This window comes from Gorilla gorilla, chromosome 1, assembly GCF_029281585.2.
Source record: "Gorilla gorilla gorilla isolate KB3781 chromosome 1, NHGRI_mGorGor1-v2.1_pri, whole genome shotgun sequence".
Taxonomy (NCBI): domain Eukaryota; kingdom Metazoa; phylum Chordata; class Mammalia; order Primates; family Hominidae; genus Gorilla; species Gorilla gorilla.
Window position 1 is genome coordinate 226,412,635 of NC_073224.2, and position 25,870 is coordinate 226,438,504.

General features: G+C 42.8%; 1 protein-coding gene across 9 annotated transcripts in view; it reads right to left on the reverse strand.

Moving 5' to 3' along the window:
- Positions 1 to 25,870, reverse strand: part of PRDM2 (PR/SET domain 2) — a 126,650-nt gene that overhangs the window by 36,898 nt on the left and 63,882 nt on the right. For 5 of the 9 annotated variants that reach the window (XM_055384943.2, XM_063702686.1, XM_055384964.2 and 2 more), the window contains 2 exons: positions 14,994 to 15,104; positions 5,314 to 9,730 (listed from right to left, as the gene is read on the reverse strand). The exons of 1 other annotated variant lie outside the window; for it this stretch is intronic. In XM_055384943.2, coding sequence (XP_055240918.1) covers positions 5,314 to 9,730; positions 14,994 to 15,104 — 4,528 coding nt within the window. Of the gene's footprint in view, positions 1 to 56; positions 1,621 to 5,313; positions 9,731 to 13,922; positions 14,017 to 14,993; positions 15,105 to 25,870 lie in introns of those variants that run through there. 3 more of the 9 variants (XM_055384947.2, XM_063702688.1, XM_055384972.2) reach the window with 2 other exon arrangements.

Consider the following 25,870-nt stretch of genomic DNA (forward strand, 5'->3'; position numbering starts at 1 on the left):
ACCTTGTTTTACCCCCTAACTGCTCCCAATTATGTACAAAATGCAGTCCTTTCACAGATGTTTAGAAAGTTTTTTATTGGTTACAATAATATAAAATGCATTGTTTAAATTCTCCTCTAGTTATTAAGTGTTTGCAGCAATAGCACAAAAAATCTTTTTTTAATACATCTGCCAAGCCCCAACGATTTCAATGCTGGGAGGGGAAAAACAACAAACACCACTCTTGTCTATCTATAATTAACCTCTCTCTCTCTCAGTGCTACATTGGTTAAAATCAATGGACAACCCCTTTTTGTATGTCAAATTGTAAATTTTAATGTTTTCATTAGAATAGTCTTTTATAGCACTCTCCAAAAAGAAGCAATAAAATAACTAACAGCAAAGTTCAATACAGGAGCACTCTCTGGGTTAACAACGCCAACAAAAAAAGTGAAATGTAAATCACATATAATACAATTGAAGCGTCCAAAACAATTTAAATAATTTTAAATATTTTATTTTTAAATTGCTACAAATGCTTTATACAATATTTCAACATAAAGTCCCCATAACAGAAATGTAACAAAATGGGAATGATAGTGGAAGGATTAAAGTGGCACAAATTCACCAAACAAATATTAAACTACAAATTTTTAAGAGGTAGATTACTTTTGAAGTTGAGAACAAAAAACAGTATGAATAAAACCTAGCCGCTTTCCACCAACTCAGTCATTAATTTAGGGGGAGGCATAAAATGTAAGGATAAATGATATTAATATACTTAGGAAGAGGCCAATTTGTTGTTTTTAATCTCTATTAGAGATGCAAGTGTAAAACCTGGTATGCAAATTCATTTATACTTACGTGTAGACATACATCTGTACAGGCCTGGGATGCGCCTGTGCATTGATATATTGCTACATAGTCTCTGATAATATAATAGTTATAAATTAGTGCCAGATAAGAATCTGAGAGGATAACATCCATTTGGATATACAAACGCAACACCAGAAAGGCATAAAAAAGAGTCCATATCCAATCTGGTTTCCTCTCCATTACGCTGGCAATCTACTTGTGATTTAAAAAAACAAAAACAACAAAAAAAGAAATACCAGGGTAAGAGATCAGCTAAATGCCTCTCTCTGTCTATAATTAATTTAAAAGAAAGGCATCAAGAGCTGATATGTGACCAAAATGTTTTAAATGAGTGCATCCAAATCTGTCATCCCTGAAACCTACAACAAACTACTGCTAAAACAGAGAACTTGCTTTGCAAGGTTAAGTTCAAATCAATCCTTTCTCTGCTACGTGCCAAAAACAAGGGCCACGCTCAGATCTGAGGTACCAGTCCCATGACGAGGAGCCAGTTCATCTGGCCTGTCTTACAGTGCCCTTCTCTTTGGATCTCAATCACCCGGGCGCCCAGCATGCGCGTTGGGCCCCCACCGAAGCAGCAGATGCCTGACTCTAAGCCTGCCGGCAATCAGCTGAATGTTAGGATTTTTGAGTCAGCTTCAACTGGTCTTGCAAGCTTGGTAGATTTCGTATCCTTTGCCGTAGTGCTTATCCTAAGTTGAGCATGCAATACCTTTTAGTCAATTAAGGTTTGTTTTGTTTTGGGGGCTTTTCTACAGGAAGTTCCTAGAAAATAAGAAAACTGAAGATAAATGACAACAGAACATAACCTTACATGATTGACCATGTTAAAGAAAAAGGTGAATAGACCGTAAGACAAATGTTATTAAGACGACAACACATACATGACTGAAGGCATTTAGGAACGAGTGTCCTACCCAGAAGATACACCCTGCAAGGAACTACACGCATTTATTTCCAAGGGATGTAGCAGAGATGGAGGCATGAGAAATTAGCACTTTATTTTTTTAATCAATTCCTGGTAAATGGAAAAACTTGGTCTAGAATTTCATTTTGCTTCTCTACCTTTAAGTTTTCTTGACTGCGATGGGAACTCGGTTTGAAAAGAAAAATGTGGCTCTAAAAGAAGCATTAAAGAACCCAAAAACACCGGGCACAGTGGCTCACACCTGTAATCCCAGCACTTCAGGAGGCCGAGACGGGCGGATCATAAGGTCAGGAGACCGAGACCATCCTGGCTAACACGGTGAAACCCCGTCTCTACTAAAAATACAAAAAATAAGCCGGGCGTGGTGGCGGGCGCCTGTAGTCCCAGCTACTCGGGAGGCTGAGACGGGAGAATGGCATGAACCCGGGAGGCAGAGCTTGCAGTGAGCCGAGATCGTGCCACTGCACTCCAGCCTGGGCAACAGAGCGAGACTCCGTCTCATTAAAAAAAAAAAAAGAACCCAAAAACACCTTGGGGTTTACAAAGGTGAAAGATGAGTAGGAGGTGAGTAGAGAATACACCTCTTTCCTTCCCTTTCTGCTTTATTGGAGCCCATGGAAATGAACCCTTAGCAACAGATTTAAACTCAGCACTCCAGAAAGCCATGGCGAGGGGTGGGGGGTGGGTCACTGTAGTAAGAGCTGCAGCAGGAGAACCTGAATGACTGTGGCATGCCTGCTTTCCTGTGTTTTCTCCTAAGAAAAATATTTGGAGCACATGGCTTTTTGACACCTTGTCTGGCACCATGGCTTGTGTTCCAGGAAATGACCCTCAGTGTTAAGTAGAAAACTCATGGAAAAATCACATGGCTGATTGCAAGCATGTACTTGAAAAACTGTGGAATCCGAAAGTGGCATTCACATGTAAAATATCTGAGTATCGAAAACTAGCTCTTAATCACAGCTTGTTGTAAAGAAATAACACAGGACAAGGATGTGCTGCCTGTTCTGTAAGAAATCCCTGTGTACCCAACAGGGTAAGTAAAGCAAGCTGCAAACAGACAGAAAGTGAGTATTCCTCGACATGTAATAGATGTGATGATTCCTTGTGTCAGGAATCATCCCTACACAAAATTTACAAGTACAACTATACTTAAACAGAAAGACGACTATAGTTCAAACAACTCCTTATTAGTGTAATGCAACAAATATGCACTGAGGCTGAGGCCTCCTCTCTACGAGCCCTGGGAACACGTTAATGACAATCATCATATTACCCAGGTCTAAGTTTAGGAATCCCAGTTTTGTGCTAAACTCACTACAAAGTACTAAGACCAAAACAAACACTTTAAAGAAATGCCCACTTTTGTATCCAGATAGTCAAAATCTATCTTGATGAACATCTGTTTTCTAATTCCCAAGAACACATCACATGTTTATGGTGACTTGGTAAGTGGACCCCTGGATCACATTCCTGACCTACAGATGTGTCCACAGCACAGTTCCAGCACCTCACACAGAGGAGGAAGAGCTGCCACCAATGCCTGTCATTACCGTCTACGGTTAGGACAATACCAATGTTTTCTTATCTGATTCTTCTGTGCTTCCTTTTAGGCCAAATTTCACTCCAGCAAGGTAACCCTCTGTTAACTATCAAACAAAGCAAAATAATGAAAATTAACTGGAGCAAAGAAGAGACATGATTTTTAAGGCCCTTTAGTCCTTTGTAGCCTTAAAGGTTACTCAAAAGACACTGGGTAGAGGCTATTTGAATAGGCCTCATAAATTTATAGTCACTCTGACAGCTTTTCTTTGCAGAACTTAGTTTTTCCAAATCAACTTTAACCTTGAACTGTGTAAGTAGGGCCCAGTACAAAACAAGCATTTCTTTTAGATAATACTGAAGACAAAAGGGATAGAAACAGTACATTCTAAAGCATCAACCGCCTGGGAGGTGTTTTATAGTACAATCTGTGAAAATGAAGGCACACTCTGCTTGTTGAAGACACAAGCAACTTGAAAAGGACTCAATTTGATCATGTCCTGTTGGTGTGGCACCACCAGAACACAGACTGAGCACAAACAGGTGCACAATTCAATTACTAAAGGCAAGCAGCTTTGACAGCTGATAACACAGGTGCTTATTTTCAGCAGAGCTAACCTCCAAGATGCTACCTATGTATGTGCCGCGACCAGAGACCGAGCGTTGGTCAGACCTATGGCAACTAAATATTTAACACATTTATGAAGTAGCTTTTTAAAAATCTGATCCATTAATCCTACAGTAAATCATTCAAATCAGCCTTAGCTAATGATTCTTCTCTATCTTTAGCTGTGATTTAAGGCACACCAGCATTAAAAATTCTACCTGATCAATTACGCAGGGCTAATGGCACCTCTGTGTCCTCGTGACCTCTACAAAATGGCAGTCGCGTCCACACTTAGGATCCCTAATTCTGCTTGCTTAAAACACCAAAGAATTTTCAGACACCAAAAGTTATAGCATGAAAGCCTAGAGTCAGGTGGCATACTGTGAAAAGACAAGACTTAAAAGTATTTTGCAGAAATGCTATCTGATGAGTAATTTTCACATGAGACTGAACTATTCAGAAACAGCAGGAATTCCAATACACATCCACTTCGGACAAAGGACTTAGAAAGTTTGAGAATCCAATGTAACAAATTTAACCACTGCCCTCTCTCTTCATCTGTCACTGAGAACAGTTCTTAATATAGGAAGCACAGGGAATAAAGCAGTAAAGTCACTTCAAATCTAAGACAAATCCTTCTATCATTACTGGGGAAACAAAGGCACTGACAAATGAGGCTGACATGCCCTGGGTATCACACAGGCCTGAAAGAGCCGCAAGGGTCCTGCCTGGAGTTCCAAGCATGTCTCTCCTGCTCTGCTTCCCATCCAGATCCTGACTTGTTTACCGTCCTACGGCTGAGTTCAGGAGGTGGGGGACAGTGCATAAGGCCTTTTTAAAGGACTATGTTTTGTTTTGACCAATGCAATCAATTATTAAAATTTAAGCATTGGCAATTCTGAAAGAAAGTCTCAGGTACTAGATCTATGCTGAAGTCACAGAAATATTAAACAAGATTGTAACACGGTTTACTAATGAACTTAGTGACCCGTCTTAACCTAAGAAATGTTCTATGATCGGAAAATAAGACACGTGACACTGAGCTATTACCCAAGACATAAAGGAAGTTTGAGAAGATTTCATCTTTTCTTAGAGTACTTTTGAGAGCTTTTCTATAGTTTTAAATTCAATTTACATCTGGCCACATTAAAGAAGTGGCACTGCCTTGTGAGTCCTAAGTCTGAAATTAGAACTATTTATTCACCTCTAAAAGCAGCCAAAGCAATGACCCTTCATGCCTTTAACTTATGCAACAGCTATTTCCTTTAAGTGGGGGAAAAAAAAAAAAAAAAAAAAAAAGCAACAAGAAACCAAAAAACACCCGTAGGCAAGGATACTGTCGCCTTCCCGGTCTTTCCCTCCCACCAGCTCCTGAGCTTACCTGAAGTCCTTCAGCTCCTGCTTGGCGCTGCCGTCCTCTCTCTTGTTCTCACTCAAGTCAGCAGCAGCTGCCAGCTGAAGGCTTCGGGTGACTGGCCCCCCACTCCGCTCTCTAGATTTTATATTGAACCGGTCTGTTCTTTTCTTACTCGCCAAGGTGGATTTGCTTTGTAAAACAGCTTTGCTTTTCTGTACCCTCACGTGCAGGCTCCGCGATGTTTTGCTGGAAAGCTGAGCAGAATGATTCTTGGCCACAGCTTTAGGTTTTTTCCCCTCAACGTGAGTTATTTTGGCCATTCTTATCGGGCTGGAGTTCCTTAAAGAGGAGGAGCTTGGTTTTTTGGATTTCACCGAAGCCGCAAACTTGACGTTCTGCTTGGACCTGAAGGATGAGGAGGGAAGCGGGACTTGGGTGGGGCCTGAGCTGCGGGCTCTGGTCTTGCCCAACGGAGTCTGCATGCTTTGCATTTTAATCTCCGCATCCGCTGTCCGTCTGCGGTGGTTGCTGTTACTGTTTTTGTCACTACTGGCAGGTGATGAGTGTCCACCTTTCTTAGATGAATGAGAAACTTTTTTTTTGGGAGGAGAAAGGGGTTTTTTGGGACAGCTGAAGGCGGCGTGTTTATTCAGGCTTCCAATGTAAGTGAACTCTCGATTACAGTAAGGGCAGATGTGAGAGGATGACTCACAAGCATTTTTCAAGTCGGCCTTCTGCTTTGCAGATTTGTTTTTCTGAAGAATTGCTTTCTGTACTAGCTGATTTTTTTTCTTCAATGCATTTAATTTGAGCTTATTCGACGACATTTTGCTGAGTTCAACACTAAAGTTAAGCCTTTTGGGCTGTCCCATTCGTCGGAAGGCATTTTTCCCAGAGTTATCTAAAACCACCACGCCATTTTTGGGTTGCACAGTCTGTTTTAATGGTACTGGGTTTTTCTTAGGCGTGTACCTCTTCTTGTCACTTGCAGAAGCACAAGCCAGGATATGTTTGTGCAACTCCGGCATGTTGTCGACACCTTTTCCACACTTTGTGCAGCGAATGGCGGTAGTGAAAGTCTGTGGAATATTGTGTGTAGTGAAATTTGTGGCTGTCACACCAATCCCCATGGGGTTACGGTGATGGTACTGAAATGGAGGTGGTTTAAAGCTTGGGTAATGCTGATTGAGGCCCAATCGAACATCTGGATCTTTTGTCTTTATTCCAGAAGCCATTATTTTTATAGTCGTGTAAAGCTCTTCAGAGGAATCGTTTAACTCCTCTTCTTCTTTAGAAGTTTCTAAAGGATCTTCTGGCAAGCTCTGCATATGCTCTACATGGGCCTTGCTGGGATCTGTAAAGTTCTGGGGCCTCAGAGTCCCGCTTTCAAACTCGTGATGTGTGCACACCTTATCTGGGTGGAGATCTCGCTGGTGCTGCTGCAAATTGCACAAAAAAGCAAATTCTTTTTTACAAACAGAACACACAAAGATATTCCCAACTCCATGAAGCAAAAAGCGATGTTCTGACAAGTCCGTTTTATCCTTAAAAAGCTGCACACAAAATTCACATTTGAAGGGCCATTCTTCAGCATGAATAGATAAATGTTTGGTTAGATCTTTAATGGAAAGAAAAGGTGATTCACAGACATTGCAAACAAAGTTTTTGTTGAATGTTTCCTGAACAACAACATCCTGTTCAGCAGCAGACTGGGGCTCTTCCCTGGGTTTCAGACCTTCATTCTCTAATTCCTCCTGTTTGAAAGGTATCATGGGGAGAGAAGCCTCCAGATTATCACCAGAGGAAACAACAGATGATATCGCGGAGAGAGGAGGTGGAGAAGGAGAAGAGGAGGAAGATGAAGAAGAAAACGAAGAGGAGGAAGATGAAGAGGAGGAAGAAGAAAGTGTTGGAGGCCCAGGTGAGGCGGCAGACATCAGGGGCTCCACGGGAGGAATGGGAGAGGGAGAGCGGGACACTGTTGGGGACAGAATTGGAAGTGGGGACTGTGCGGTGGCATTTGAGAGTGGAGAGGGGCATGGGTGTGGAGATGCACTGGAAGAGGGGGCTGGAAGAGGTACGGTAGGAAGGAGGGGAGGGGGCGGAGTGGCAACAGTTAATACCGGGGGACAGGGTGGAGGGGAAGAGGGATCTGTGGGGATCAAGAGAGGAGGCAGCTGACCGGATGAAAGGGAGGGTGTCTGCAGGGCAGGTGATGAAGGACAAACATCAGGTGTGGACTCAACAGTAGGGGCAGGGAAACCAGAGTCCGGACCGAGGTCAGGATCTGGCTGAGCTTCTAGGGATTTACAAGGACTTGGGCTCCTGGTCCCATCTGCAGGGTTTTCTACAGGTAAATCGATGCCATTATATTCATTGAGAAGAACCTTCTGCAGCATGCAGGTGGTTGGTTTCCTTTTCTTTACAGCACTACACGTAGGCTGCACTGAATGACTTTCTTTGAATTCCTTGCCTTCAGAGTCACTACAATGCTTTTTATGCACACTGAGATCTAAGACAGATTCCCACTGGACCGGAGTCTTGCCTGTACCCTCAGCCTTCTGTTTGACACCGCTGGATAAATCCAGTGGCTGCTGGTTGCACACACTGCTAAAAGCAGAACTGGCTGTCCACTCTTTAGACATTTTATATTCATCAAAGCATGGAGGGCTCACAGTTTCTCTCTCATCTCTCCCAGACAAACTCCATGCTGGTGAGTCGCTGTGACTTTCTAATTTGGATTTTTTGGAAGTCAGCCCGGCATCGGTCCATGCTGCTTTCCCATCACTTGGCTTTCCAAAGTCTCGAAGGGCAGGACTGTGCTGTGGAGAACTGGGAGGAGAGCTGGTCCGCCTCTTAAACCTACTTGAGGTCACAGGCAACATTGATGCAGGAGCAGATACACAAACAGGACCTAATTTAGCTATTTCAGTTGCTGAAATCCCTGCAGGAGGAGTTAGTTTATCTTGGGTTTGAAGAAGTTGTTTGAGCTTTGATGACAAATAAACACTTTTCTCTTTATGGAAAGACACTGCCTCCGTTGTTGATATGCTAAGAGGAAGACTTAACGAGCAAGAGGGGGCCATGGGGTCAGAGTCTGTTTCGGCCTTAATTTTGGGCAGCGCAGGCGGGCTCGCAGTTCTCCGCTTCTTGGCCTCACTATTTGTGCTGCCCGAAGGCTCTTTAGGAAGATCTTCTGTTACAGGGACCTGTGTGGTCTTTATATTTTGAGTAATTTCCACTGTAACTGGAGTGAGCAGACAATTTATACCATACAAATCTGCCGAAGCAGACTCCATCTCAATCACATCACAGTTACTAGTGTTGTTATTAGTTTGAATTTTACCATCAATATAGTAATTTAAGTTTTCAGAGATATTGCTAGAAATGTCCATGATGTACACGTCATCTGCTTCCCCTTCCTCCTCGGGCTCTGTGCTTGGTACATATACGTTCTGGGTGGCCTGGGCCTGTTCTGCTGGAGGCTGGGGCTCTTCAAGGCCTCCTTTTCGCCGTACACCTTTGGGAATCAGATGACGTTCGTGAACTCTACGCTGATGCCGTCTCATATTAGTATGAGTTCCAAAAACCTTTTTACAATATTTGCACGGATGAAGTTCTTTAACTTCCCCATTCTCTTCTACGACAGAAGAATTTATTGTGTCTTGGGAAGCCTTCTCTGAATTCATGATCAGACAGTCTGGCCCAAGATTGGGAGGACTCGAATCATCTTTTGAAGCAACGTTTTCTCCAGATGCTTTGCCATCAGCCAGATCCTCTGACGGCTGTAGTGTTTGGCTGGGTTTCCGCTTTAACCCTGCTTCATGGCGCCGCTCATGTCGCCGCCGGTTAATCTGTGTGCCAAAGGCTTTCCCACAGTACTTGCATTTGAAAGCATGATTGACGGTGGATATATGGATATGCATGTGACGCTCAAGCCCCTGTTTGGTTGTAAACTTCCTTTCACAATGTTGACACGGAAACATAAACGTTTCAAATACATCACCATTGGCCTCTTCTTTAGTTCTGGGGATTTGCATGGCAGGTGTTACCTCTGAGGAGTCTTCAAGAGTTTCTTCTGAAGTTGTTTTTGGTTCCTCTAATAAATCTTCTGGCTTCTCATCACACCGTATTTCTGGCTCTTTCACAGAATTTTCATTTGGCATGCTGGCTTCTTCTTCCCCCTCGTCTTCCAACTCATCATCATCTTCTTCTTCTTCTTCTTCTTCTTCATCCTCCTCCTCTTCCTCCTCCTCCTCTTCCCCCAAATCATTCACCTCACAAGCTGCCGCTTCTAATCGCTCGTCTGGTTCTGGCTGTGGCTCCCAGGCAGGGGCAGGGGTTGCTAGTTCTGGAGGCACCTCCTGACTGGCCACCTCCTGGAGGGTGGCCGGCTGCTCAAGTGCTGAGGCTGAAGGCTTCTCTTCGTCTTCCTTAGGACCTAGAAAGCACATGGAAGCAGAAGCATGGAAGTGAAGCATGGGAAACCAGCTACTTGGTCAACAATCTGAATGATTCAAGTTATTTCTCTTACCACCTAAAACATAAGGGAGATGATGATGAACAATAAATTACTTCTACTTTATATACTTAACTGACAAAGTTGTATTGGATATGAATCCATTTCATTCATCCATTCATTCAACAAGTATTTCGAGTTCCAGCTACGTACCAGGCAATATTCCCGGCAGTGAGGACACACACACGAGCGCAACAGACAAGGACGTCCATGTGGAGCTGGGGTTGTGCGTTTAGTTGCACACAGATACAACTCTGTTGACAGAAACTGTAGTGTTTAAAATCGTGTTGGAGTAGTCACTACTACATTTTAGGAGTAGTTGTAAATTCTAATTTCTCATGATTCCAAACTGGAAACAGTTCTTTACCAGACGTATCACCAGGTTAGATCCTTGGAAGTCTGTCTGGAGTAAATGATCCTCTCTCCCTCTTAATTAAAACATTATACTCAGAAGCTAGAACATTTTCCAGAATCACGTAATCACAAGTTTTTCAAGCTAGACAATCTTTGGAGATCATCTCTTCTAAGCCTAGCCAAGTTATTAAGAACTCAGGAGCATCTCACTGAAGGGAACAGAAATCTGCAGTCACTTCGGAGTCCCTAGGCCTAGCCCACCTGAGGTGGGTGGTAGAAGGCGGTCAGGGAAGGACCTGCTTAGAAGGTGACAGTGGAGGAGAGACCTAAGGAAAATGAGGCATGCAAATATTGGGGGAGGGGGGGTGGGAGGAGGAGCCCTACTGGATAGAGGAACCCTCAAAATGCATAAGCGCTGAGTCAAGAACATACTAGATGCGTTCAAAGAACAGCAAAGACGTCAGTGAGGTGAGGTGGGGAAGCTGGGCAAAGTGAGGGCAGGAGGTAAGACTAGAGATGCAAACAGGGGCCTACTTACACAAGCCCCTGCAGGCTGCTCGCTTTTACTCGAGTGAAAACAGGGAGCTACCAGAAAGATCTAACGGAAATATATAATCTGACTTGTATTCAAGAGAATCACTCTGGTTACTACAAGGAAGATAGTGAACCCTAGGTGACAAGGGTGGAGGCAGATGGAAAGATGGGGCCCAATGCATCCTCCAGGAGAGGCAGGATGGTGGCACAGGGGTGGCGGCAGGGCGGGACTACAAGTGCTCTGGATATATTTTGGCGATGAAGTTGACAACATGCCTGCTGACTGGCTGTGGTGAGAGAGAAGAGGAGATTCCACGCAACTGCAATAATCCTGGCTAATAAAATGCTGGAAGACCACAAGAGAAGCAACTGTGGTCTGTGTGCATGTGCGTGTTGTGGGGGAAATCAAGAGCTTACTTCAGACATGCTAAAGTTTAACGTACCTGATTATAGACATCCAAGTAAATATATTAAGTAGACAGCTTTATATGAATCTGGAATTCAACAAAGAGGCTGGCCTAGAAATTTCAAAGTCCTAGAGAAGGCCAGAGAAGGTATTTAGAGCACTGGACTGGATGAGGTCACCTGGCAAGTGAACGCAGGCAGAAGAGGGATGAGAGGATTGTGTCCCAGACGACTCCACGACTGAGGCTTGGGGAAAGGCCAGTGAGGTATCCAGAGAACCAAGAGAGTGGTGGTTCTTCAGCAAAGTAAAGAAACTGCTTCAAGGAGGGCATGATCAGCTGTGTCCAGAACTCCTGATGGGTGGGATAAAATGAGGACTGAGAATGGAACATTCCATCTGCCAAGGCAGAGGTCTTGTGATTGTGACAGCAAGTGGAGTAGTGGGGACAAATGTCTAACAGAGTTCCTAAGAGAATGGAAGGAGATGGAGAGACAGGGAGACTATTAGCAACTCTTTCAAGTTTACCTGTAAAGAAAAAGAAATGGAGAAGAGACTGGAAGAAAACACAGGGACAACAGGGGATTCTTAAAGACGGAAGCTGTAATCGCGGTTTCGTGCTAGTAGGAATGGTCCCCAATGCTGCTGCCACGACAGTCCCACTTGCTGCACTGCAGAAGCGGACCCCTCTCCTGCAGGCACTAGGAGAGTTAAGAAAGGTTCCACGGAGGAGGCAGAGCTATTCTGACTTCTTCTCCAGGCTACATTACCTGGCTGTTCCCCCAATCACTTGCAAATACTGACTTAGCACCCACTATCTGCCAGTACTAGGTAAACAAGACTGTCAAGATCCTTACCCATAGAGAGCTTCACTTTAATACAAGCCACACACAAGCAGGAAGGCAACGAAACTGTAGAACATTAATGGCTGTGTTTATGGAAGTGAGTGTGGTACGGAAGCATCTCATATGGGCTTGATTAATCAGGAAAGGCTTCTTAGAGAAAGGACTAAGCAGACCGAACCTGAAGAATACAAGAATTAAACACAGAAGAGGAAAAGCAAGCAGAAAAGAGTCAAAACATAGAGAACACTGTAAATTAATGTGGACTTATCTGGGGACAGTGGGGAGCCACTGAAGGTATTTGAAAGCAGGAGACTGCCATCTGGGAGATTCAGCTGCAGGGTGGGTGAAGGGATGGGGGAAGGTCATCACTGGAGGCCGAGGAGCAAGACTGGCAGAGCAGAATGAGAATGGAGATGCTGGCTGCTGTGCTAAGAAGGAAAGGGGAAGAGGCAGTGGAGGCAGAAAAGAGCAGCCAGACCCTCACGATCTGAGAGGCCTGCTACTGGACATGGGGACTGCGTCCATACAGTGGGGAAGAGGTCAATGCCAAGTATTACTCATACAAGCTCACTTATTCAGTCCTAGCCCCCTTGCTGTTTCCCAGGAATATCGGGAATTACTGTTTCCCATCTGCTACTACATTTACTAGCAATGAGGTTTCTGTTTCCAAACAGAAACAGCCTTCTCTCCCCCTAGACTAATTTCATAAATTCCATGAGCTTTCCACAAAGTGGGAAACCAGTCATTCGACGGTAGTAACGTATTTCAAATTAGGAGCTACCTCTCTTTTCAAAGACATTTTCAATAGAGACCCCGAATACTGCCAAAAGAGTTGAAATGAGACAACAGAAAACGCCAACTCTAAGGCTCAGAAATTTCCTAATAGACTTTATTTTCAGTCAAAATCTGTGGCTTCTTTTGATGGGGAAAAAATGTCTTTCCCCATGACTGGTAAACAATCCCAGATATAAAACTGTCCAAAGTAACATAAACCGAAGTCTGCACAGCTCCATTAACAAGCACGGCCCATGCCAGAGTGGGTCCACGCACTTTATGTGGTCTCTGGAGTTTTGAACATAAAGGGAGGTTTGGGAGCACAAAGAAGAGTCTGAACTGTTTGCTCATGGTATAGACCATTCGCTGAGGACAATGCAGAACATTCAGGGGAAGCCTACGACACCACTTTGACCAGCTGTGCCACATACTGGGAGGTAAAGAGCAAGTGTCATTTTTCTTTTTTTTTTTTTTTGAGACGGAGTCTCACTCTGTCGCCCAGGCTGGAGTGCAGTGGCACAATCTCGGCTCACTGCAAGCTCCGCCTCGTGGGTTCACACCATTTTCCTGCCTCAGCCTCCCGGACTGCAGGCGCCCACCACCACGCCTGGCTAATTTTTTTGTATTTTTAGTAGAGACGGGGTTTCACCATGTTAGCCAGGATGGTCTCAATCTCCCGACCTTGTGATCCACCTGCCTCAGCCTCCCAAAGTGCTGGGATTACAGGCGTGAGCCACCGCACCAGGCCAGCAAGTATCATTTTTCATGGGACCTGACGTTGTGTCAGGAGAAAAATAATTCTCTTGAATTACTGAAGGGGAGTAGGTGACTGCTGAATCTGTTTTCTAATTCTACCACCAAAGGTAGTGAGGTTCCTTAGTAATTTTTGTTGTTCAAAAAAAACTCTCGGCACACCTGCAATGAGGAGGCAGAACTTAGTCTTAAGACTCTGGGAAATGAACTTGACTATTCTTGTTTCATAAAATGGCACAGAAAATTATAATCTTTTATGAATGTTATCATCACAAACAGTGCTTAAAAATGGTTATGAAAGGCATCCAAAATATTTTGGTTATTTTCCTCTACAAATATTTCTTAAAAGAGTCACAAACCTGTCTTCTGAAATTTGCCTACTTGGCTCACTATAAACAACTCAAGTAAGCTGCAATCTGCAAAAATTTACCCATGGCAAATTAAGACACACCTCCTTCCCTTCTGTATCAATAGTCTCAATATGGCGGCCCAACTGCAATGAGCACAGGGCAAGCTGTCTTTCTGATTAACTTTCAATCCATGCCTCTTGGTTGGATTCTTACGTCGTGACAGGCCTAGAATATTATCACCAGAGGGACTACAAAGGAGAAAATTTTAAGGGGAGAAACACGAAGAGAGAAAATAAGAATTTAAATTCCAACAAAAAACAGAAACACACTTCATTCTGTACACTTTTTGTTCTGTTATACAAAAATCAAAGTCTCTGACATTGTAAGTAAATGCTTAATTTGAAGTATAAAACATACATGTATTAAAGTGTACAAATAGTTGAGTATATAGCAAGATAAAATTTTCACTAAATATATATACCCATGTGATCATTCCACAGATGAATAATAGAAAACAGCGAGCACCCCAGGTGCCTCCTCATGTCCTTGCTATCACTATTTTTTGATGGTTTTGAACTTTATGCTATTTTTAAATGCAATCATATGTTTCATTTTATTATCATTATTTTTATTTTTTTAGAGACAGAGTCTCGCCCTGTCACCCAGGCTGGAGTACAGTGCGGGGATCACAGCTCAATGTAGCCTCTAACTCCTGGGCACCAGTGATCCTCCCACCTCAGCCTGTCAAGTAGCTACTAGGACTACAGGCACATGCCATCATCTTAGTGAATTTTCTTATTTTATTTTCTTTTGTAGAAACAGGGTCTCACTATGTTGCCCGGGCTGGCCTCAAACTCCTGGCCTCGAGAGATCCTTCTGGCTCAGCCTCCCAAAGTGCTGGGATTACAGGTGTGAGCCACCACACCTGGTCTCATTTTATTTTAACAAGGAAACAAGTTCATTTTTAAGAAGAAAAGTCTTTCACAATTGTTTGAAGGGAAGGTAGCATATAGAAGGCTCAGCTTACCACACTAAATTTAGGCAGCTTTTCTGCTGTTTAACCTTGTAAAGATCCTAAATGATTCTCAGAAGGACAATATAAAGAGATACAAAGTTAAATTCACTGGGTACATACACACCCAATTCAGACCAAGCCAATATCACAAGCTTACCTTCTGCAGAATCTCTCATATTTGCAGAGGTGAAATCTGGCTCACTTGTCTTCAGTTGTATGTCTTGGATTTTGTTTCCTTTGTTTTTATTTTCCTGGGATTTTTTCTTCCCTGAAACACAATTTTTTTTAATTTATTCATTTTTTTTTTATTTATTCATTCATTCTTTCATTCCCTCATGTGTTATTCTGAATTACTGAAGAAGACAATTATTAATCCAATCGAGAACACTGTATATTCCTGGGCAATTACCACTTTGGATTCCTAAAGAAAGGAATGAATGATGACTGTAAATACTCTGTTATATAGGTAAATTATGACAGAGGGGAAAAGAAAGAAACACATCAATCTTGCATTTTTGAAAATCTTGGGCATTAGTTCCCTTCATAGCTACAATGACTATCAAATTATGAGGTAACGTTACTATTGATGTCAAAGGAAAATTAGTAATAGCATTGAATTTCAATGCCACACAGCTAATAGGGATTGGCTATTTGTAAGAAGCATATTAGAGAAAAACAGTATGTTATAACTTGGGGCCCTTTTAGCTAAGACATGATTATCCATAATTGTTGTAAGCAAAACAAGAGAAGCAGAGATTCTGCGGAATTTCAAAAGATACACATTCACAATGGCTCAAATACCAAATGCAGAGTAATTATGAATAATTCACTGTCCACCAGCATGGCACTCTGAGAGCCCTAAGGGATCTGACTGTAGGTCCAGTCCAGGTCAATATTTCATTAACAATTCAGAGGATGGAATTCAGAAACACTGACTGCATTCCAAGTGATACCATACGTTTACAAGGTAAGATTAAATTGCAACATCGTTCTCATAAGCTGGAACAACGGAACTAAAGTCATGAAGATAAGAAACAATTATCTATAGGAGTAATAATACTGAAGAAGTCAGAAGCCCATTTTCTTTAGGATTTAACCAGAATTTGCAACCTTTCTTCTACATTTTTTAATTACCAGATTTCTATTTTTCTGGAAGCTGGTGTTTCAGTCTTCAGATCCAGACAGATCCCCATTCTTCCGTAACAATCCTCCTTTTTCTCCGCTGCTCTCCCCCAGACAAACCTCCACCAGCTTCCAGAACTACAAGCCTCTGACACCTTTTATCTCTGCATTAGTAAAATCAAACTAAAAACGACTTAAAGCTGCTATACACATGTAAAGTTATATACTCCATAACAGAGAATCACTACCGGGAAGCATAATTAGCTAAAAATGTAAACAGACAAAAATGAGGTCAGAGACATAAAATAGCATCACTGAAAACATCTAGATTAAAAGTAGAAACATCAAGTACAATACAAAGCAAAAACAAATCCTAAAAAACACCACCAGATTTTGACAAAAATTTGAGACATAACCTTAACAGTCATTTTGCTTGTTAGTCTTAAAACGCAAATTCTAAAATGCCATTTTAAACACCTTTTTTTTTTCTTTTTCTTTTGAGATGGAGTCTCACTCTGTCGCCCAGGCTGGAGTGCAGTGGCACAATCTCGGCTCACTGCAAGCTCTGCGTCCTGGGTTCATGCCATTCTCCTGCCTCAGCCTCCCGAGTAGCTGGGACTACAGGCGCCCGCCACCATGCCCGGCTAATTTTTCGTATTTTAGTAGAGACAGGGTTTCACTGTGTTAGCCAGGATGGTCTCGATCTCCTGACCTCGTGATCCGCCCGCCTCGGCCTCCAAAAATGCGGAGATTACAGGCATGAGCCACCATGCCCAGCCTACATACCTAATTCTTCAGCCCATAGGAAATCCGATGTTTTTGCCACTACGTTTATAAGGGTTTGAGCAAATAAATTCCTGATAGCCTGTCTATCCATTCCTTTCCAAAGGCACTTAAAATGGAACTCAATAAACGAGCATACACTTCATTCACCGGGACCACACTCTGGTGATAACAAGAGTGAAGGATCTGCATGGAGATGACCAACACACGTCTCCAGGTGAAGAATTATAAGCCAATCCCCTCCATAAGGGGCACAAACATCTAAGCACCTTTCCACAGGCATAACGTCCTCTTGTGACTCTTTCTCCCTTTGTCAACTTAACAGCATTTTGTCTAAATCAGATAATGACAAAGGTTCTTCAGGGATCCAGTTTTGTTTAAGGGAATTTGGATTCTACCTCCTTTCCATCAGTTTTCTTATGCTTATGACATAAGCTAGTTCTGCCTGTGTGTGATGCTCAGCCCGTATTAGATTTCTGAGAGCAAACAAAATGCTTATCGCCCACCCACATCCATAACGCAAATATAAATGACTACTGACATAACATAACTTCTCTGTGCTGCAACTGATGTGTGAGGAAATTCAAGGCTTCTTTTATTACCATGTGAAGAGAGAGTTCCTGGCGTAGCCCACAGATTCAAAAATCATATTCAGAAACTTTTTCTCTGAACCCAAACAATGACATTTTTATAAGACATACCCCTCAGGTACCCCCAAACAGGCCAAGGAATGTGGCCTTTTTTTAACTGATCATTTACTTAGTACTTACTTAGTATGAGCTTTTAAAATAAATTAAAATGGGGAGGTGTAATCTAAACCTTCACTCCTTGCATAAACCTCACACACATTTAAAGAAGGGCCACAGTGTAAAATTTAATAGAAAAACCGATGTCAATTTCTTGTAATACAGTCACTTGCAAAAAAAATGCAAAGATTTTTCTACAAGCTCCCAAGTGTTGTACACACCCAGTCTGTAGGTCATATAAAAAGCGAAGTACACGGTTCTACATGTAAACAGAGTATTAAATAAGTAAAATGTCTAGATTTATATCTTAACAATAGGAAGTACAATCTTAATACCATTAAGATGCACTCAAAATGAAATCACATAACTGTCTAAAACGTAAAGTGTGATTTTAAGTTTTATTCCCTACCTAAAAGAACGTTAGAGCACCTAGCTGATACTAAATGTCAAATGTCCTTTATTGGACAAACAAAACCTAATCAGCGAGAACTCCCTTTTCTCTCTCCAGGTGTCCTCTTTAAAAGCCATGACCCTGGAAACCCAATCCACTGTGAGGAGAAGCCATTTGCAGTAGGTACATCTCCAGTATCTTATCAGAGGACTAAGGAGGGGATCCCGCCACAGACCACTACAGGGTACCAAGGCGCCTCAACCGCAGCATGAACGACATCTGGGCCAGATCATCCTTGGCTGTGGGGTGGGCTGTCTGATGCACTGGAAGATGTTTAACTGCACCTGTAGCCTCTATTTACTAGACGCTAGTGGCACCCCCCCCCCCCCCCCTTCTAATTGTGACAATCCAAAGTCTCTAGACATGGCCAGATGTCCCCTGGGGAGAAGATTTCCCCAGGTTAAGAACCACTGGACTAGATCAATGCATTTCTGGATCACTAAAGACATATGAAACTCGACAGTCTATACATGTATTAAAAATTACAAAAAGTACTTGAATAACACTAATAAGCCAATTCTAAAAATGGAGCGATGAAGAACTACATTTACCACCAAACTAAATTTGGTGAATACCAACACACTTAGTTTATCAAGGAAATGAGTCTAGCACAAGTCTATATCATTCATCCATGGAATTGAGATTATCTGACACCTGGAACAATGTTCTCAATCTTCATGAGAACCATCTGTTAAGTTACGTCTCATCATGAGGGCCTTGGACTAGAGATGAAGGGCTATTGAAATCACCTGTCCTGCCTTCAGTTTTGTGGGAGAAAGTGAAGGCCAGGGCCAGAGGGGAACTAATCAGCCTATGGCAGAACAGAAAGCAGAACCAGGGGTCCTGCCCACACATACACATGCTTGGTGTCCCTCACAACCGCCAAATATTGCAGCAACAGGTGGTGCAACCTGCTACATTTCCTTAAACCAGTACTGATTTCTTCTGACACCTGATTTCTGTCCTATATGTCATCAAGTTAAAAGAAAAAACCAAACCCATAAGGACATTTAGAGAGGGGAGATGGCATTTGTGAGCTTCTCTCTGTGAGGCAGAGGAGCAGGAGCCGCTGGGAGGCCTGGCAAGCACACAAGTGCACTTACCATCGGGTCCTGGGGGTCCTACAGGGCGCTACTGCCAGCTGGCTGCTCCGCTTGGTCTAGACAAGAAAGAGGAATGAAACACAAGGAAAGTGAAATGGAAATGATGACAAGGAACAGCAGAGGGACAGGACAACACTATGTGCATGAGGAAAAGAAATGAATACATCAAGATGAGAAATTGAATACAACAGAAGGAAAACAGCAGTTATCTACTGCATCAAGGTGCTCACATGCCAAAAATAATGTTTAACTGTGTACTTAGTTGCTGAGAATAAGACCAATGTAGTATATTCATTCTTGGGCCTGTACTGTGCCCTTATTGTAAAACTGATGCCCCTGCCACTTAACGGATCAATTTTGCTAGAAGCCCCCAAAGTCCCCACGCATAAATCACTTTACAAGGGAGACACCCAAAGGGCAGAGATGTGAAATAACTTGCCCAATGCCACACGACTACAGTAGCTGTAAAGCCAGAATGAAAACTCAAGGGCCAGGAGCAGTGGGGTCACACCTGTAATCCCAGCACTTTGGGAGGCCGAGGCAGGTGGATCACCTGAGGTTAGGAGTTCAAGACCAGCCTGGCCAACATGGTGGGTGAAACCCCATCTCTACTAAAAGTACAAAAATTAGCCAGCCATGGTGGAGGGCACCTGTAATCCCAGCTACTTGGGAGGCTGAGGCAGGAGAATCACTTGAACCCGTGAGGTGGAGGTTGCAGTGAGCCGAGATCGTGCCACTGCATTCCAGCCTGAATGACAAGAGCAAAACTCCATCTTAAAAAAAAAAAAGAAGGCCGGGCGCGGTGGCTCACGCCTGTAATCCCAGCACTTTGGGAGGCCAAGGTGGGCAGATCACGAGGTCAGGAGATCGAGACCATCCTGGCTAATGCGGTGAAACCCCGTCTCTGCTAAAAACATAAAAACATTAGCCGGGCGTGGTGGTGGGCGCCTGTAGTATAGTCCCAGCTACTTGGGAGGCTGAGGCAGGAGAATGGCGTGAACCCGGGAGGCGGAGCTTGCAGTGAGCCGAGATCGCGCCACCAGACTCCAGCCTGGGCAACAGAGTGAGACTCCGTCTCAAAAAAAAAAAAAAAAAACTCAAGGACAAAATGTTAAAAATGTTCTTTCTCTTATAGTTACTTCTTAATATCAATAATGACTTAATATGCATACTTTTTCTTTTGAGACAGGGTCTTACTCTGTCTCTCACTCTGTCATTCAGGCTAGAGTGTGATGGCATGATCTCGATTCACTGCAGCCTCGACCTCCTGGGCTCAGGTGATCCTTCCCGCCTCAGCCTCCTATGTAGCTGAAACTACAGGCATGTGACACCATGCCTGACTAAATTTTGTTTCTTTTTTGTAGAGACAAGACCTTGCTGTTGTCCAGGCTGGTCTCGAACTCCTGGGCTCAGTAATCCTCTTGCCTTGGCCTCTCAAAAGTGCTGGGATTACAGATGTAGTCACGGCATCCAGCAGCATACCTTACTTTACAAAGCACTCTACATCCATTATTTCACTGGTTTCAAGGGCAAGTGAAAAAAGTTGCATAAAGACTTGCATCGGCCAGGCACAGTGGCTCATGTCTGTAATTCTAGCACTTTGGGAGGCCAAGGTAGGCAGACTGCTTGAGCTTAGGGGCTCAAGACCAGCCTTGGCAACATAGTGAGACCCCTGTATCTACAAAAAAAAAAAAAAAAAACAATAGAAAAAATTAGCTGTGCGTGGTGGTGTATGCCTGTGGTGCCAGCTACTTGGGAGGCTGAGGTGGGAGGATCACTGGACCTCAGAAGGTCATGGCTGCAGTGAGCCATGATCGTGCCACTGCACTCCAGCCTGGGCGACAGATTGTCTCAAAAACAAAACAAAGACTTAAACTGCATTTATAGTTTAAAAAAAAAAAGCAACAATCAAATTGGAATGCTTTTTTTTATTTCTATTTTATCCTGTGCCAGAAACAAGTCAACAGCACAGAACCCTGATCTGAACAAGTATGATTCACCACTGAGTAATATCAGTAAAACTGGATTTTGTAGTGAAATAGTTACCATACAAAGACATTCAACAGCCATAATGACTATTTTCTAAGACTATGTATAGCATTATACCGCTGATGCCTGGGATATGAGTTACAAAATTAAAATTGCCTAAAGCATCACATGAAAAATTTAACCTAGGTCTGGACTATGTTCTACTAGCCTAATAAACTGGACAGACACACTAGGAAATTCTAGAGAATAATGTTTCACCTTAAAATGTTCAGGCAGTAGAGAGAATGCAAAATTCTGGGAGCCTTGCTCAAGTTACATTAAAAATTCATCACAACAGTGAAGGCTCATGCATTTGGTGATTTAAATGAATTAAATTTAAAACTATATGTAACTCTAGATGTGCTGCCTCCTCACTGGGGAGCTATCCAACTCTGAAGGATAAAATCAGAATTAAATATCTGTGCACAGAAGTTACGTCCATCCGATCTTCACTTGGGAAGCTTCACAGTTGGTTCCAAATCAGACAAGACTCCAACTGGGAGATTTCCACAGCTGTACCATGAACGGCCATCGATGACACGGGCTTCCCAACAGGGCTGATACCAACTCACCAAGGTGGGTTGTGCCTGCTGCCTCCAGTTCCTCTGCCCTCCATCAGTCCTTCATCCTTGCAACTGAATTTCCACCCTCTCTACTCTACAGGCATCCAATTCCCATGGCTATCACTAATACCATAATTACAAAACCCAACAGTTCTTCAGGCTTTATTTGCCCCAAGTTTCTCCTTCACATTTCACAACTTGGTATTTCTTTCATTCTTAGAATTCCTCGTCCCAGCCTTAAGACACTACTATCTAGAATCTCACCCTTTTGCAGAGTCTTCCTCTTCTTCCTGCCCCTACATAAGAGGGCCCTTCCTAGGAAACTGAAGACTGGAACCATGCTTTCACACTAGGTTGAAGAAAGGCTTTGACAAAAGCATATGACTAAGCTGAGGGCACAGACCCTAGGGAAGAGGGTAGATGTTGAACTCACTATGCTCAAGGCTGAGAGAAGAATCAGAACACTCTGGAGCAAAAAGAGCCTTGAAGGTCATCTCCGTCACCTGCACTTCAGGTAAGAATGAGCAATGCATTATAATATACAGCCTTTCAAATTTTTCAAAGTCAAAGGTGTCTTTTGTGACAGCAGGCCAGCTGTGGCACTAGTATCACTCAGGATACATCTGGTTTGGAGTAGAGTTCTCAAAGCAAGATGAAAAGGCTTAACTGGGAGGAGAAAAGTATAAAGTACATGTTAAATGACTCCTATAAAATTTTTAAAAATTACAATCTGTAATAGATTGTGTTGGTAAGAAAGAGGAAGTGATGGATAATGGCAAAGTTGTTATCTTAAGAATGGCCAAGTGCAGGCCAGGTGCGGTGGCTCACTCCTGTAATCCCAACACTTTGGGAGGCCGAGGCAGGCAGATCACGAGGTCAGGAGTTCGAGACCAGACTGACCAACACGGTGAAATCCCATCTCTACTAAAAATACAAAAATTAGCCAGGCGCGGTGCCACCGCGCCTGTAATCCCAGCTACTCAGGAGGCTGAGACAAGATAATCGCTTGAACCCAGGAGGCGGAGGCTGCAGTGAGCCTAGATCCCACCACTGCACTCCAGCCTGGGTGACAGAGCGAGACTCCTCTCAAAAAAAAACACAAAAGAATAGCCAAGTGATGCTATGTGTGAGATGGTGAAGGTCGACTGGAATTAGACCTCAGCTCTGCTGCATATGTGCCTAGTAGTTTAACGTTCTGCAGTTGGGTTGATGATAGAGAGGAAGAGAGAAGCTGGAAATGGATACCTAAAATTAAGTTTTCCATAAGGAATTAACAGTTCATTTCAATATTCTTAATGTATGCTTTAATGTAAGAGAATGACTTGGTACTCTGGAAGTCATCAAATGTCATTAACAAAAGAACTGGGAGACTTGGGCAGAAGGACTGATGGGGGCACCAGTGTGCCTCAACCAGAAATGCTTTCAGAAAGGTTCGCAGAGGGGTGGGTGTGGTTATCAGAGGATCACAAGTGGCTGTTACAACTGGTCAAGGCACGATCAGTGGCAAAGCAAGCCCCATAGATCTGAAGTAGTAAGACGCTGCAACAGTTAGTTTTTATAAAAGTTAACATGCCATGCATTTTCTATAGTTTCCTTTTTCACTTAAAATAACTGAAACTTATCTGACAGTAAAAAATGCTGTTAAGCTCGTTTGGCATAATTTCAAATCTTTTTCTGCAGTTAAACTCACCAAGAACTATCTGTAATCCTGGAGGCAAATTATAAAAATAAAACCTCTCTGGTTTTAAGTAGCTCATGGTATTAAAACACAACTCTAGGTTTTGCTTCCAACAGAAACAATGGAAAAGTTTTAGATTTTGCAGTTCTGCAGACTGCAGTATAAATTCCTGAAATGCTTGCTTCCCACCAGGGGGGCTGTTGCACAGCCTCTGCAGCTGTGGAGGCTGCAGGCTCCCCTAACTCTTCCAAATGTCAGGCTGATGGGAGAACAGCAAAGATCCATCGGAAGGGAGTCCGAGCTTTTATGCTGTCAGAAAAAGGCTTTCAGTGGTTTTGACTGGATAATTCCACATCTTAAGAAAGGGCTTCCCAAACAAACTTCACCAAATTCAAGATAAGAAAGCATTAAGTTTCCTTACCTTCTTTGGAGCCTCAAAAAGTGTTGTGGCATGAACAAAATGATTTGGGAGAATAATTTAATATAAACAAGATGCTGACCTGTTCTATTTCATAATCAATTTCTAGGTTTCTTTCTCATGTTTTTTTAGTAGCCTGAAAAACGTACCTAAAATCTGAAAACCTTACATATAAATAGTAAAGAGGCAACTACAAAATAACCTAATTCAGCTTATGGACTCAGCCCCCCGTGGCCGCAAAAACCAAAGTGGGAGGTGTTGTAGAGGAGGTGCATTTCCAGTGCCTGGCAACCCTGAAAACAGAAGAGACAGCCACGCCCTCGAGAATTGCTTACTCTCAGCTAAGAAGAAAATCATGTTTCCCCCTTTAAAGCCCATGACAAATTTTACAATACTGCATCCTGATGAATTAACTACAACATCATTTTAAAATATTTTCAAGGAGTAAAAATTTGACATAAATATGAAACAAGATACAATGAAAACACTCAAAATTCATTCTTCACATTTGGTTACAGAAATGCCCACATGAACAATGGTCAAGCCACATGACTAATTAATCAAATCAGGCTACGATGTATCCACAGAGATAAATTTAAGGAAAATCAAGAGGATATACATTCAGCTTTTGGCAGGTGGCTCCCAGTGAGAGAGTATTGATAAGGGTATGATATTTCTATCTGACTGTATTTTCTCAGATGAACACTTGGTTATATTACACACAAAAAAATAAATACATGATTTTTCATAAAGAAGACGCCAACAAAAGTAAAAATAATGAGATAATTGAAAATGTTTTTATTGGTTAAAATAAAATATAACACTTTAAAATTTTGTAAAATACGCAGTTTTACAAGTGCTATTTGGAAAAAGCCTCTACTTTGTACTTGGCCTGGATGGCAAAAAGTACTGCTCAAGTGTTTCTCTCTTGTCTACTGCCTACCCATACAACTCAGGAAAACCGTTCAGGAAAAAAACCACAATCCCCAGTAACATCAAACCCACAATGGACACACACTTATAAAGACTTTAAAGGGATTAAAAATACAAGAGATACTATTAAATAGCCAAAAATGCTTAGCATTCAAATTACCCCTGTTAACCTTTTGGTAGACATCTTTCAGTTCTATGCCACACATCATCACTTCAAACAAAAAATCATCTGTTTACTCTTTCCAAACAGCCACATACCCCATATTCTTTTTCCTGTTCACCGCACTTGGTTATTATACCCATCATTATTTAAATCAAATATCTAATTTAAACAATCATGTTGAATGCCTGCCGGTATTAACCTAAGGGTCGATGTCTTGGCAGTTGGCTGTGATCATCATTCTTTACCTCAGCTTTTATTTTGCTTCTCTTAAAAATGCAAAGACTAAGCAATGGCATTTGAATATGCCACATTTTAGCAGAGGTTTATAAAAACAAGAGCATTTACAGAGATACTAAGCTACCTAATCACTCGGCCCACCATGAAATGAGGCACTTTTATTCCAGCACAGGTTTTCAGACTCAGCTCCACTGTTGCTGATCAACCAGATCCCACTGCTGTGGAGGATCTCAACTGTGCCCCAGCCACCTCCTGCCTGCAGCTGTGCCTCTATGAGCACTCATGGACCGACACATCATCCACATAATCGCAGGGGAGGATGTAAAGTTCCACCCACCAAGGGAGCCAGGTAAAGCCGGGAAGCCTGAGGAGCGCGTGCTGCGGACCTGGCCTTGCTAACAGGCTCTGGCACTGAGAATGGAGCCTTTCAGAAGCACGCAATCTTCCTTGGTGCTGGTCTCCAAGGATTATCCCACATTGTCCTTGAGCTGAGGCTTTTCTATTTTTTGCCAATATAGGGGTAAAGTAATGCCCACAGGGAACAAACTGAGCCTGGGAGGAAGGCTCACAGAGGACTAGGGCTTGAAACAGGAGTCCTTCCTAGGCCAGCGTCCAATGGCTGGTGGAAAGGGTCTCTCAACCTATGCACTCATTTCACCTGCTCCCAGCAGGTTCCCGTGTCTCCAAGGTTACTCGTGCTCCCTGCAAAGAGCTGACGCTAACTGAGGTGAGACAGTGGGCTAGGCTCTTGTCCCCTTCCCCAGTGTGGTGGTGGCACTCACAATAGTAGGTCCTCAAGGTAAGTTTGG